Here is a 14,710-nt window from a genome sequence, read left to right as displayed (position 1 = left end):
AAACAGAGCTTAAACCAAAGTGAATATACGTCAATGGGATCAAGCCTGCAAACCAATGCTAACGATGCTCTGCTTTGGTGTTTAGCTGTAATATATTACATATTACTTATTACTCTCTTTTGAAAGTAATAAGTTACATTACAATATTACTGTCTCTGAAATGTAATGAGTTACACTACTTTAGTTACTTTTGAGTTACTTTCACCAAAATAACCGCAAAAGAATGGCTAGGTATTTTAAATGCTAAAATGTAGTTTAGTGCAGCTCATTCTACATCCAGTGAAGGGCAATGTGGTATAGCATAACAACTGTGTAGGCCCTTAAGGCTACTAACAACTTGTATAACACGGGTTAGTTGAATACTGGATTCTGATTGTAACTTCTTAACATGTGACACGTTGTTAATACAGTACAGACCACTGTCAAGGACTATAATGAAGGTTGCTAAGGAGGATCAAGAAAGAGAAAGGAAAAGAGGTTAAAAGACGGAGTGCTGGACGTCAGATAAATCCCCAGAAGAAGGCAGAGAGGAAGTAAACAATAACAGGACACGGAATGGGCTCTGTAGTGTGTTTAGTATGTGGCCGTGTACAGGCCCGGTTCCAGAACAAAATGACTCAGGGTGAATCTGAGATTACAGGGGGCGCAGCAATAGTCGGTTTACATGAGCAATAGTGGCCGGCAACAGCAATGAAAAATAGCATTGATGGTCCCCAATGAACACATGATGGCATTTGTTATGTTTTGAAACCAAGCAAGTGAGAACATTTCAAGTGAGTTAAAAGTGCAATCCTGAAATATTTCATACAGTCCAAAGTGGACTGTGGCAAAGAAAAGCACCAAACCTTCAAAACTGTACTGATAACACAAATGAGAACATATTGTAAATCAAGGAAAATATTATTTAAACCAGCTCATGGTTTGAAATGGCAAACATTGAAAAGCAAAAGTATTATTAAAACCATGTACTAAATCATCACCTTGGTCCCATCATATACTCTGGGAAGAGAATATTTACTGTGCTTGAAAACTGGTTTCACATCATCGTGTGAGGTTGACTTTGTGACCTGGAGAACATTTCAGCTGCAACATTAGTTTGGGGCGACGAAGACTGCTGCTCCGGGGGCGGCGAGTCAGGCGGAAGTAAGCTAGTGTCCACAACGGAGGGTAACGTGATGTCCCCATCCGACCTGTTGCTACTGTCTGCAGTAGATGCAGTATTGCTGGCGTTGAGTGATGGTTGCTTTAACCATTTTCGTATAAATGATTATCCACAAATGTGTGTCACTGCTGTGTAGGGTTGCCAACTTCCAGAAATGGAGAAACGGGACACATGCATGTGTCCCCCGTGCGAGTGTGCGCGAAGATTTTCGGGTTTCTGGCAGATTTAGTTACTTTTTTTTGTTACTATATTTTGGTTTTAGGGTTATGTTATTTCATTCTTTTGGGGGAGCCAGCCCCTAGGGTTCGAAAATGTTTTTGGGGGTCAAACCCCCCAAAACCCTCAAAATGCATAGAAAACTATGCATACCTATAACACAATACAAACACAATGGTCTTACACCTGCATTAGGCTACTACATCACATTGTACATCAGCATGTTCAAATCGGATAGGTGGGCACTAGGGACATCTGGGCACCTCGATGTACAATTGGCTATTTTGTCCAAAATGTTAAAAAATAAAATATTTGAAAAATGTTATTAAGTAATGCAAAGTATACATGATGTGAACATGCACAGTACATCATTATTAGACTTAATGTTACCCTTCAACCAACCATTTTCCCAGCAATCAGCTGACTCTCACACACACACACACACACACACACACACACACACACACACACACACACACACACACACACACACACACACACACACACACACACACACACACACACACACACACACACACACACACACACACACACACACACACACACACACAATGATGCCGCGCCCACCGGAGAAAATCTCACACACACACACACGTGCAAGCATTGTGCCTGCCCTGTCAACTGAGCGGTCCTAGCGCCCTTCGCATACAGCACACAAACACACAGGCACGCAGCCAGACCTTTATGTATACAGTCTATGAGCCATAGAGTCAGATAAGTGATTCAGTGTTCACGTATACCTTCCCCCAATATGCTGATTAGCTCTCTGTAAACTAGTTTAAAAGGTCTATCAAGAGATAGGCTGATCAGAATTGACATGACAACCCACCCGTGCAGTCAGAACCTTTTGCTGCTGTGACTTGTGATATGAATTCTCCGGCCGATGCTTGTAATAAACTACCAGTGTTTGACATCAGAACTCCTGCTCGTCCCGTGTCTCTCTGAGTCCTGACTCTCCATTGCAGCAGAAGTTTCCCTTACAGTAACGGGTAATATAATTACCCACATTTCATAAGTAATGCGTTACATTACTTCGTTACAGCAAAAAGTAATATATTACTGTAACTCCGTTACTTTTGTAACGCGTTACACCCAACACTGGTTATGGCATGTAAAAACAAGCTCCTGTCACTGAGCTTCATCTTGTGTGAATCTCCAGGCTAATTGCCCAGTTATTCATGAGCAGTCTGAAGCTCCCACTTCACTGTACCATTACAGCAGATGCTGGTTTCAACACTCCCCTACCAAATCTTCACAGCTCCCTCCTCTGCCATTGCTGACGGAGCCGCTCATCTGCTGATTGGTTGGCTTCCTCGAGAAGTTGGCTCTATTAGCTAAGAGAATAAGGGTCTTCGTCTGGGATGTGTCTAGAATAGATGACGGTTTTTGACAACGGTTATGTGTTGGACATGCAGAGTGTAATCATAGAACACCATGGCTTGTGTTCAACAATTCCTGTGGTGTAAGCGGCTTGACTGTAAACTACCGTGTTTAACAGCTGATACTCTGATGATATATTACACCACAGCCGCTATAATCGAGGTCTGGCTTATTCCTGTAGTAGATCCCCTAATAAATTACAAACAAAATGCTCCTAAGTAGGAAACCTTATGAGACTAGGTGACACTGACCTTTTGTGGAATGGAAATGAAACTACGAGTGACATTTACAGGTCACAGTGTTTGTTTGCTGCAAACTCTAACAGCGAGAACACATTTCTATGTATCCCCAACCACACAATATTAAAACATCCTTTGTGCTTTGACACATTGCATAAAACAGTTTTAGACAATAATCCCAGCAAAGAAAACAACAACTGTAATGATTATAAAACATTGAACCTTACGCTGTGTTGCATCGCTTTCCAAACAATCCTCTGGTTTGCAGCACAAAGGCAGGGAAACAGAAAGTCTTCATTAATTCAGTGTAGGTGGAAGAAATCATTGACGGACATACAACACTAAAAAGGCAACTGCTGTATATGAGACGTAACAAATGTGTGGGAAATAGATGTGCTTAATTAGCATTGAATAAAACACATCATTTGTAAATTGTTATGGGATTCAAAAAACCAGATGGCAAAAAATGCTGCTGTTCAAATGACGTATTCATTAACTAAAGAACACATTATTAACCTGACACAATGCTAGGATTAGCATGTTTGAAACTATGTGGGAGAGACTGCTTCCCGCTAAACTGAATTAGTCCTATTTGTTACTTTTCAAAGGTAATTAAAGGAAAAAACATATGTTTTGGTTTCTGATTTAAGCAGCTCTAAACACTTTACTTAGAAAAGGGCTCGAGGGGAGAAAGGAAGGACAGAGTGGCTGCAAAGGTAATCCATGATGAGAACTGTCTCTCAGCTGAATTGGTCTGTCAGCTCCGTGTTAACCTTTACCCTGATGCAGCATTTTAGGTTTCAAGGTTGTTTGAAATGGAAATCCATGTATCAAGATCAAATCCAACAAACATAGAGCTAATCTGATGGAAAATAAAGGTATGCTTAACAGCAAACAATTGCTATGGTGAGCCTCACAAAATCCATCCATCTATTCTTTCATCCCTTTCTTTTCTGTTTGCCAAGTACACAGAGATGAGAAGGGCACTGAACGCAGCACACCTTCCACTGCCCTCTTGGGGTAAAGCTGTTGATTCATTAACAAACACAAATCGATAGAGGCGCCTGAATGGAGGACAAGTACAAAGAATTAATTTCCGGCTCCAGGGGCTTACAACGGCAAATCTACAGCTTTAATCAACGGTGTCAAGTCAGAGAGACAAATGATGTTTACACTGAAGCAGCGTCTGCCTGAAAACAGTAGCACTGACTCAGTCTCCTTACCAGTCTGTCTAAGCTTGTGCCAGCTGCAGTGGTGGGGCGCTCCTCTGGGCTGTAGGGCCTGAAGCGAGCGCTGAACACATCCGAAACACCGCGGGTAGACCTGGTCATTCCTGCGGGTTTGGGCTGGCCACAGCCTTGAAAAACCTGCAATTACAAAAACATGGGCACTCAATTGTCAGGGGTTTAAATTACTTGGGAAGCGGAAAATAGAAAAAAAAACATCCTGTTTTGTTAAGGTCTTATGAAGCATTTTTCTCACATTACCCGTATGACAGTGCTTTCCTCAAGTTGAGGTAACCATGTTGATAGAAAATTAAACTAGGAGTTTTAACCAATGCTATTTAAGATGATAGAGTTACATTTTTATGGCCTTTTGGGAAAATACCACATATACTTAAAACCATAAACAAAACTGCATCTGTTGCATCGGAAAAGCCAACGGAGCATTTAGCTTCGAATAAGAACAGGCATCCAAAACTGCGTAGGCAGAAAAAAAATCTTCACAACCACCTACATTTTTATTTCTTTCTGACTACAATTTTGTGGGCAAAGAAAAATGCAGTAAAACACAGGAATCACATTAACTACTGTTAGTTGAACTAAGATTATCTGACCAAAATTAAAACATATAATTCAAACTCAAGACCTATAGTTGGAAATAATTAGCACGTGTTGTACTACACACCTTGGACACAGCCCTGTATGATTTCAAGAAAGCTTCCCTCTCAGTTTTACTTCAACTTGGACTTCAGCAGCCGGTCTGAGGTGTCTTATGGAAATAAACCTAATTGACATACCCTGAAGGAGACCTGGGCACTGTTCTCTTGCATATTCATGATGGCCTCTGAAATCTTGACATCAATAGGCTCCATGACAGATTCAATGTTGAAAGGTCCCTCCAGCCTCTGTGCCACCAGCAGCATGGCATCTGTCAAAACAGTGGTACAAAAAGGTGGGGTGTGGGATGGAGGGAAGAAAAGAGGAGAGATGCAAACAGACAATCAGTTGAAGATACATCCACTGTATTGCATTGACTGGCACTGGTCAAGCCCTCCAATACAGAAACAAGACTTCAAATATTGCAGTTACTGTGAAGTCCACTCAGTTTAGCCGTGTGCATTTACAGTGATGCTGTATTTGCATGTGTTTTCTATATCTGCGAGTAATTGCTTGCATTTCATGTGTACCTCATATGTATTTGTTTGTTGTCCTGTCCGAAATAACAAATTGCAATAACACCCAGGTTAGTTCCAGTGTCTCAAATGTGGATTACTGGTTATCTCCATTTCATATCACTGTAAACTGACTACTTTTGGGCTTTTGACTGAAAGTTGGATACAACAAGCAACTTCAAGATATCACTTTGCACTCTGAGGAATGGTGACGAGCATATCTCACTATCTTCTGACATTTTAAAAACGATATCATCACAATCATAAAAGGCTTAGCTTCTTGGGCATTGTTTTAGTAGAAGCTTCAAACAACAAAGTATTGTGTATTGCCTTCTGGTTACTACACTGTATTGTCAATAACCTAAAACTTCTCATCACAATACACCAACACACATTTATTAAGCATGAATGCTTCTTAAGGCAAATGAAATGTGTATGTAGATCAACTTAATCATGTCAACCCAATGCTGTTATGCTACATGCAACCAATAGAGTCATTGATTTAATAAAACTTCCGAAAGGGAAGCATATATTTCCATCCCCTGTGGGCACTGATGAATAAGGTCAATCGCTCATTAATGTCCTTGTGTGGACACAAGCCAGAAGTCCTTGTTAAACACGAGTCACTAATAGTTTTCATCACTTCTAATTAAACCCCTGACCTTGTAAAATAAAGATGTTGCTGTCGAAATATTTTATATACAGCTGTGGTGCAGATTTCACAGCAGCGCAGCGTAGTGAGGCACCAGCTTAGTTACCAGCCATTACAAGTTTAAAAGTGAAGGTTGGAACATGACACCAGTCAGAGCATGGGGGGGGGGGGGGGGCGAAGGGGCCAACCCCTTCACACAAACACACACATTTGGATATATGCATATACTGTATTGCTTGTTTTCTTTTATTCCACTTATCACACTATCATGCTATTGAAACACAGACAGCGTACTGATGCATTGATGCACAGGGGACCCCCAATCTCCCCAAAAAGGGGGTGACAATTTTTCCCCTGGTAAAATATAAAATCTTGCGAAAGAGTGTAAACAAATTGAGATAAAAGAACAATAAGAGAGAGATAAAAGAACAATAACAAGTCTGACATAGCCCTAATAGTAATAATTAGGGGGGTCCATTTTTTGAAAAACATCCTTTGAATACAAATTTAGAATGATACAAACTGACACAGTTAACTGGTTGCTGCTCTGGTTGTATAGAATGGAAATCAGACATCATTACATATAGAAGTTGTCGACATACATTGTGTAAGCCGTACTTTTGAAACACACGTTCACACACATTTAATGGAGTTTAATGTTTGAAATAGTTAACCAATCATGAAACAGAGGAGACGATGCCAATCCTGAAAACTTATTTTGGATTGAAATACTTTTAATAAGCTGTTGTCCTTTTAGCGGTTCACTGTGTTAATTGATATGGCCATGAAACAGAAGCCGTACTAAAGTGGTGTCCAGCCCACAGGGTTTGTACTAATGTGCCAAAGTCTCTGTAATGGCAGTTCTAATTTGAATGCAGTGCCACAGGGTGTTGGACATCACTAAACCACAACTCATAACTGAGTCATTCCCAGATCTGGAGACGGTACTTAAGTCATCTGCCATCAGAGGTTTCTCCATCCACAGACCTCCCAGCACAAGACCGCAGCAGACTGTCATAAACGCTCTACAGCTACGCCCTTACTAAATAAGGTCATTTGATAGTGAAACAATGACCTGTGTATTTAATATCCACTACACTACAGTAAGCAGAATTCCGATTAATGGAAAATATCATACATATTCATTATGACATGCAGCTGCCATCACCACACCCATCATAAGACTATTGTGTTATTTGTTCACAAGCTATTAAAACACCGATACTTTTCTAAAAATCAAAGCCATGATGGAAACCATGTGTGAAAACAATGGAGCTTAACTGAAAAAAGAGAATAATACTCTGTGTTAAAGCTTACCAAAGACTTAGAGGGGATATTGGAGACAAACAGTGTGCATTTAAGAAATTACACTGCAGTTCTTTGAGCATGTCCAGCTTTTCAATCTTGAGGGACCTGAGATCCATAATGGCAGAGGAATAGAGCTAAGAAACATTACCCCAACTCTGGCTTAATTTCCTTTCCAATTATGTAGAGGTCTGAGCCTTTGAAGGGCTCTTCTGTTTGTTAACACAAAATATAATAGCCTGTGATGCTTGCTGAGATTTTGTCAGCGCCAAATTGTGTTCTGCAGTAGTACTTCAATTGCACCGCAGTGGAACCATATCTAAGTGCAGGGAGGTGCACAGGTACAGGCTAATGTTGCCCGGGCAACGGCCCGTTTTCCCTTTTTGGCTGACCTGCCCCTCTGGAGAGAGCGAGAGTTTTCTTTTTCTTTCTGTTGTGATCGAATCAACATGATAAGCCCACAATTAGTATTGTTGTGTCTCGCTGTGGGAAACACACCAGCTTCATTCTTCTTCTACTACTTCTTTTACTTCTTCTTCTTCTTACATTTGTCCGCGAAATGTTGAATGAAGAACTCGTTTCAGTGTGAACCATAGACTGTATATATAAAGGGTGTGAACTCATTCCACAGTATGACCACAAAAGGGTTTTAAACAGAGGCGGATTTAGGATTGTAGGAGATCCGGGGCTTAGCCCAGGAGTTGTTGGGGGGGGGGTGCAGGGGTAAAGTGCTATTTTTTTTACAAGTGGGGGGTGGACCAAACATCCTTTAGGGGGGTCGTCGCCTCCTCTAGGGGGGTCTGGGGGCATGCTCCCCCCGGGAAGATTTTTTTTAAAATATTGAAGTTAAAAGCATCAATCTGGTGCACTTTGAGAGCAACATTAACCCTACCTTAATAATACCTTAAAGAGGACATATCATGCTATATATATATATATTTTTTTAAGTGAAACATCCGGGGCTTTTCAGAAAACATGCCCAAGTAGCCACCCCCTAGCGCCGCCTCTGGTTTTAAACCAGGTATTATTTATGTTCTCTATCGCTAAGTGTGTGATTACACAAGTTACGTATTATATATATAATATTCAGGGATTGTACGGGTGCTGGAAATCCTTGAAAATGCTTGAAATTGTACGAGGTGTTTTCAAGGTTTGAAAAGTGCTTGAATTTTGGGAATGGTGCTTGAATTTGGGATAAAGTGCTTGAAATTGTAAATGCTTTACTTCACTTTTTAGATTAAAAGAAAATAAATAAGTCGGAAGAAGTCTTAATTGCTTCGCTTTTACATAAAAAATCTCCGCTCCGGCCTTCCCGCGCTATGCGTGCGACCTGCAAGTGTTTGTGTTACGTGTGACCTGGGCATTCTGATGAGAGTGATAGATGACTGTGTGCCAGGAGGTTGCAGTTTCAACGAGCGTTGGCTAGCAGAAGACAAATACAAGCCATGGCTAAGACGAGGGTCAAGCCCACGAGTAGCCTCCTGAAAAGTTTGCAAAAATAACGATGCGAGAGTCTGCGCTGACGAGCCACATGAAAGGTACACCGTAGCAGAGCATTTTAGATTAGGCTAACGTTGCATGTTATGTATGTTTAAGCTAACGTTAGCTAGCTGAATAGCGAACTCGATGAGGGATAATAATAATTGCAGGGGACAATCATTTCAGAGGAGCGTACCTATGTTATGTCAGTCGCCATCCTGTGGTGTTCAGAGGATGAAGCACTCACGGCATTTCCTGTTATAGTCACGAAATATAATCTATTGATTCGACACAGAGCGATTTAAAAAGCAATATATTTCTACTGGTAGTATGTTTCGTGCCTAAACCAAATGTGACTGACTTGCTCTATCGAAATCAGTCCCATTGACCCGAAGACACATTTTTGTTGGTATTACTGGTCTGGGGGAAGCTTGCGAGCTTGTTTGTGTATTTGTGCGTTTGTGTACCGGGGAAACACTCACAAGAAACACCGGCTGTTGTTATGCTTGCTGTGATGTTAAATTACTCCGTTCTCTGCTTGTAATTATGCCGAAGCTTCAAAGTTGTATTTATCATCTGAATTTGCCGAAACAAGGTTAATACTCTGAAAGCCAATACTTTGTTTATTTGAAAACAGAAGAAAACAAACTGTCTTTTATTTAAAATTGAAGTATTATACAAGTAAAACTACATTTTGCTTTAATCCCATGTAATTGTAGAATGAACACAGTCTTCCTTTGAAGATGTGTCTTGAGTAGTCAAAATTACCTAGAAATCATTGTACACATTTGTAAATATTATTTTCCACTTGTTACCATTGTGAGTCTATTTTTATGCAGCTCTGCGTAGTTTTGTGGCTACAATTCAGGCTAATACACTACCAAAAGTGGACTAAGTACTCATATATTGTACTTGAGTAAAAGTATATGAAGAGTTTGGTTCCAAAACGCGATAAACGCCACTTTTGAAAAAAATGAGTTCCCGCCGAAATCAGTATTGTATTTGGTCGGTATTGAAAAGTCAACATTCAATTTTCCGCAAAACGTGATATCCGCCGTGTTATTCTGTCCTGTTTCATCCCTTTCTTTCCAAACAGCGACAAACGCCAGTCTCCCTTCTCTACAGAATGCGATACATCCGCTCAACCAATCACAGCGCACCATTCCACGCACTTCAACCAATCACAGAGCATTCCACGCAGTGTAAACAATAATGGCGGCACCCTAAATCAGAGATGGGGACTCGAGTCTGCGACTCGGACTCGAGTCGCACTTAAGTCGCACACACAGAGACTTCAGACTTGACTTAGACTCGTGACCAAAAGACTTCAGACTCGACTTGGACTCGGGTGTTGGGACTCGTGAACAATCATTGTGTTTTCTATTTTTGGCGTATTAAAGGTGGGGTAGGTACATTTGAGAGAAACCGGCTCGAGATCGCTAGAATTTGAAAAGACACAACCGGAGATAATCTGCTAGAGGCTGCTACTTCCTTATAGAGCCCGCCTCCTCCAACACACACGAACGCGCACATGACCAATGAGGGCACGAGATAAGTTTGTGCCCAACAAAAGGAGCGCACACGGCAAAGTCTGCAATATCAAAATCAAGGATGCTGGCGCAACAACGTCGAATTTCATCAGGCACTTGAAAACTCACCAGGAGAGGTCAGTCACATTAACGCATGGACGGTTAGCAAACATGTTTAGCTCAGCATCAGCTATGTAATGTTAACTTAGCTTGCTACTAGCTTTGTAACTGAATATTTGAAAAGATTAGTGAATTGCTTGTCACACTTGTTTGAGTTGAGTGGCGTTGACATCCAACTCTTGACATGACATAAAAAAGGTCGGTAACGTTAATCATTACCCGCTTTTAAGTACTTTTAACAGTTTCCCTGCAGGGGATTAATAAAGTATTTGTGATACTGATTTCTGATTCTGAAGTGTTTTGCTTATAAGTTGTTTGCATTTAGCTAAAGTGTGATGTTTTTCCTCATATTGCATTGCAATAGCCTGTTTAAAGTGATCATATAACAAACAACTAATCAGTACTGATACTGTATGCTAATAGATATAGGAGTGATAATAATACAGTAAATGCTTTGAATTTCTTAGATATAGCTGTGCAGTATTCTTAACAGACTGGATAGCAGCAGACAATAGAAGGCTTATTACAACCAGAAGAGACATGAGACTTTTATTTTTTTAGAGACTTGAGGCTTGACTTGGACTCGTGACCAAAGACTTGAGACTTGACTTGGACTTGCAAAAAAAGACTTGTGAACATCTCTGCCCTGAATGTACCGGCTTTCGTCATTATCTACTTCAACAAACAATAAAAACATGAATATTTTTCACGACATTGATGAACCTGTGGTGGTTTCTGCGGTGGGGAAGAAACGCAAGCCATCGAAATGTAATCATGTACGTGAGGAGATTAAGAAAATGAGACACTCGGGAGGAGGAAAAATGCCGGCTGTCGCTTGTTATCATTCTCATACAAAAGCAAACTTCTGTCACACAGACACATTGACCCCAGGGGATCTATTAAAAAACGTTCAGTGTTTTTACTCTGGATCTACTAAAATCGAGCAGGATCAAGTCCTTTTGCAGCTGATCACTGTCAAAAAAGTTCAGCGGAGACGTCCAAAGGTTGTCAACAGCGATATGCAGAAGGATAGGGAGGTCACTAATGAATATCATTTGCTGACCGAAGATCATCCCACAAAAATTCCTGTCTGCAAGGCCACCTTTTGCAGCGTTTTGGGTGAGTTTAATTTTGATTTACGAATTACATTATTCATACAGGAGTCAGGACTGCCTGCTCTTAAAACGTGTGGATCATTAAACGACGCTATGTTGTGATAGGCTGGACTACACAGGCTAGATAATGACAGCTTACTTCACAACAAGCACATCACTGGCTTTTCAATGCAGCCTGATGTGTAGCCTAGGTTATATCATGAAGTGAACAAGGCACAATTAAGCTTTTCTTTTGAATCTTTAATGTTTAAGTTTCTTGCTATTTTTTCGTTTGTTTTCATGTTGTAGCCTACTTAAGGAATTAGTATCACTTAGCCTATAGCTGTCTGATGTATTGCTTGGGCACAAATGTCCTAGCCTAGTTGGCTGGTCATCTGCCATTGTTATTTGATAAATATGCCTACTGCAAGATTAATTAATGTAGAAAAGTAGGCAGTAGCATAAGTAGGTACTTACACATACAATACATAGGCTACATAAATAGGACTATCAGGCTATAGGTTTGCATTTCAAATGTATGAATAACTGCTATTTAGTTGTCTGATGCACTGCTTAATCACAAATGCCCTTCTTGGCCATGTCATCTGTCATTGTGAATGGATACTGTGAATTAATAAATGAAGCAATGGATGACATAATTAATTAATTAATAGATAGATTAATAAATGTATAGATGAATACATACATACATACTACAAACACACCTACATACATACAAAGAAAATGTAATTGTTCTGTCATTGCAGGTATTGGCAAGGACCGTGTGTCTCGAGTGGCACGGTATTATGCACTCAACGCTAGACCAGAACTCAGGGGTGGTGCTCGTAAGGTGGCAGAAAATGATGCCAAGAAGCAGCATGTGATGGATCACATCAAAACGTTTACATGTAAGGCTAGCCATTATGGAAGAAGGGGAGCACCTGGCCGGAAATACCTACCCTGTGACCTCAGTGTGAAAAGAATGCATGAGCTATTCGACCAACAAAACCATGATGTAGTCACCCTGTATTACACTGTGTTTCGACAGCACTTCAACCTTGGATTCGGGCATCCTGCCACAGATGCCTGTTCTTCATGTGCCAGGTTTCAACTGAGAGTCAAGGACCCCAGCTTGACTGAAGAAGAGAAACGCAGTGAATCTGCATCCTACATCCTACACAGGAGACGAGCACGGGTGTTCTATGATTTGCTGGGGCAGGTAGATCATGATGCAGTGACGCTTTGCTTTGACATGATGCAGAATTTGGTTCTCCCTAAAACCGCCATAGGTCAGGCATACTATTCCAGACAGCTCTACATGTATCTCTTTGGTGTCGTTATTCACCATGGGACGGGAAGTAAGCAAGCTGTGGATGATGTTCATCTGTACACATGGATGGAGCATGAGAATAGAAAAGGTAGCAATATGACTGCTTCAGCTCTGGACCACTGTTTACGTCAACATTTGAGTGGTGCTCTTCACCACGCTCAGAGGCTGCGATTGTTCAGCGATTCTTGTTTTGGTCAGAACAAAAATATTAACCTGCTGTCCATGCGGTTTTCCTTTATGAAGGAGGCCTTTCCAAGAATCAGTGCTGAGTATGTGTTTCCTATAAGGGGGCACAGTTTTCTGCCCGTGGATCGTGTGTTTGTGTTAGGATTTGTCTGTGTTGGTATTTTTCTTGTCCTTTTCTATCTTTGGGTTTTCTATTTTATTTTGTAAAGTGTTCACCCCCGTTTCCTGCCTGTTTGCTTTCTGTCGGTTTCCCTCTCTGATTACCCAATTGTGTTCACCTGGTACCCATGCGTTTTCTCCTCCCTCCTCACCTGTCTTGTGTTTATGTGATTAGTCCTGGGTGTATTTAAGTTCTGGGTTTTCTGTCTCTCTTTGTCGGGTTGTCTTGTGTATTGGCTTGTCCTCGGTGAGTGTTATGTTCTGTATTTGTCAGCATAGCCTTGGAATAAAGGAATTATTTGTACGTTAATCTGCATTTGGGTCCTACCTGCTTCACACACTGTAACATTACAACCCGACCTTAAATATGGGCCCAGCAGATCATTTTGAGCAGGAATTATTGGATTTTACGTTTTCTTTGGCTACCTGCTCTGATCAATGGATAGGAGCAGTCAGGGTTCAGCAGCGAGATGCTGCTCTGGCAGAAGCAGTCCACCTTACACTGAGGAATCAAAGTTTGGTGAAATTCTTACCTGCCAGGCTTTTGGATTACCTCACAATTTGTTTTCCCGGTCCTGACAGACCCAGGTCTCCCAACTCCTGTTTTGACACCACACGCATTGGTGTGGTCCGTCTGGCGTCAGCCCCTGCTTCTCACCCAGTGTTTGCTACTGTCCAGGAGCCATTCGCTGGTACTCGTCTGGCCTTTGGAGGTCCACGGAGCCTCCAAACGGCTCCTAAAGGAAGGGGTCGCAAGGCCAGTTTGGCAGCACGAGCCCAAAGAGCCAGGGTTCCAGAACCAGTTCAGCCCCCAGCAGCCATGGTTACGGACCCAGTTCTGGCCCCAGCAGCCATGGTTCCGTGCCCCAGTACCATCCCACATAGCCATGGTACCGTGCTCCAGTACCACCCCACACAGCCATGGATCCGTGTTCCGGTTCCCTGCCCTGCAGCCATGGTTCCGGCTCCAGTGCCGGTCCCAGCAGCCACGGTCCCTGCTCCGGAACCGGACTTTACAGTCATGTTTCCGGCTCCAGAACCGGACCTTTCAGCCTTGGTGCCAGACCCAGATGTGGCCCCAGCTGCCACAGTCCCATCTCCAGTTCCCCCTCGAGTTCCCTCCTTTAGTCCCTCCTCTGGTCCCTCCTTTAGTCCCTCCTCGAGTCCCCTCTCTAGTTCGCCTCTCGAGTCCCCTCTCTAGTTCGCCTCTCGAGTCCCCTCTCAAGTTCCTTTCTCTAGTCCCTCCTCTAGTCCCTCCTCTAGTCCCTCCTCTAGTCCCCTCTGGAGTCCCCTCTCCAGTTCCCTCCTTTGGTCCCTCCTCTAGTCCCTCCTCTAGTCCCTCCTCGAGTCCCCTCTCCAGTTCCCTTCTCTAGTCCCTCCTCTAGTCTCTCCTCTGGAGTCCCCTCTCCAGTTCCCTCCTCTAGTCCCTCCTCTAGTCCCTCC

The 14,710-nt window shown here is 42.1% G+C and overlaps 1 protein-coding gene across 2 annotated transcripts in view; it reads right to left on the bottom strand.

Annotated features, from left to right (window-relative positions):
* Positions 1–14,710, bottom strand: part of LOC117467023 (glypican-6-like) — a 117,591-nt gene that overhangs the window by 32,011 nt on the left and 70,870 nt on the right. Inside the window, exons 5-7 of one of the 2 annotated variants that reach the window (XM_034110579.1) lie at positions 5,039–5,169; positions 4,242–4,385; positions 3,246–3,275 (exon numbers count right to left, since the gene is read on the bottom strand). In XM_034110579.1, the coding sequence (XP_033966470.1) occupies positions 3,246–3,275; positions 4,242–4,385; positions 5,039–5,169 (305 nt within the window). The remainder of the gene's footprint in view (positions 1–3,245; positions 3,276–4,241; positions 4,386–5,038; positions 5,170–14,710) is intronic. The other variant, XM_034110580.1, reaches the window with a different exon arrangement.

Source organism: Pseudochaenichthys georgianus, chromosome 21 (assembly GCF_902827115.2).
Source record: "Pseudochaenichthys georgianus chromosome 21, fPseGeo1.2, whole genome shotgun sequence".
In the NCBI taxonomy this organism is placed as follows: Eukaryota; Metazoa; Chordata; class Actinopteri; order Perciformes; family Channichthyidae; genus Pseudochaenichthys; species Pseudochaenichthys georgianus.
The sequence above is the reverse complement of the archived record's forward strand: the minus strand, read 5'-3'. Positions and strand labels throughout refer to the sequence as shown.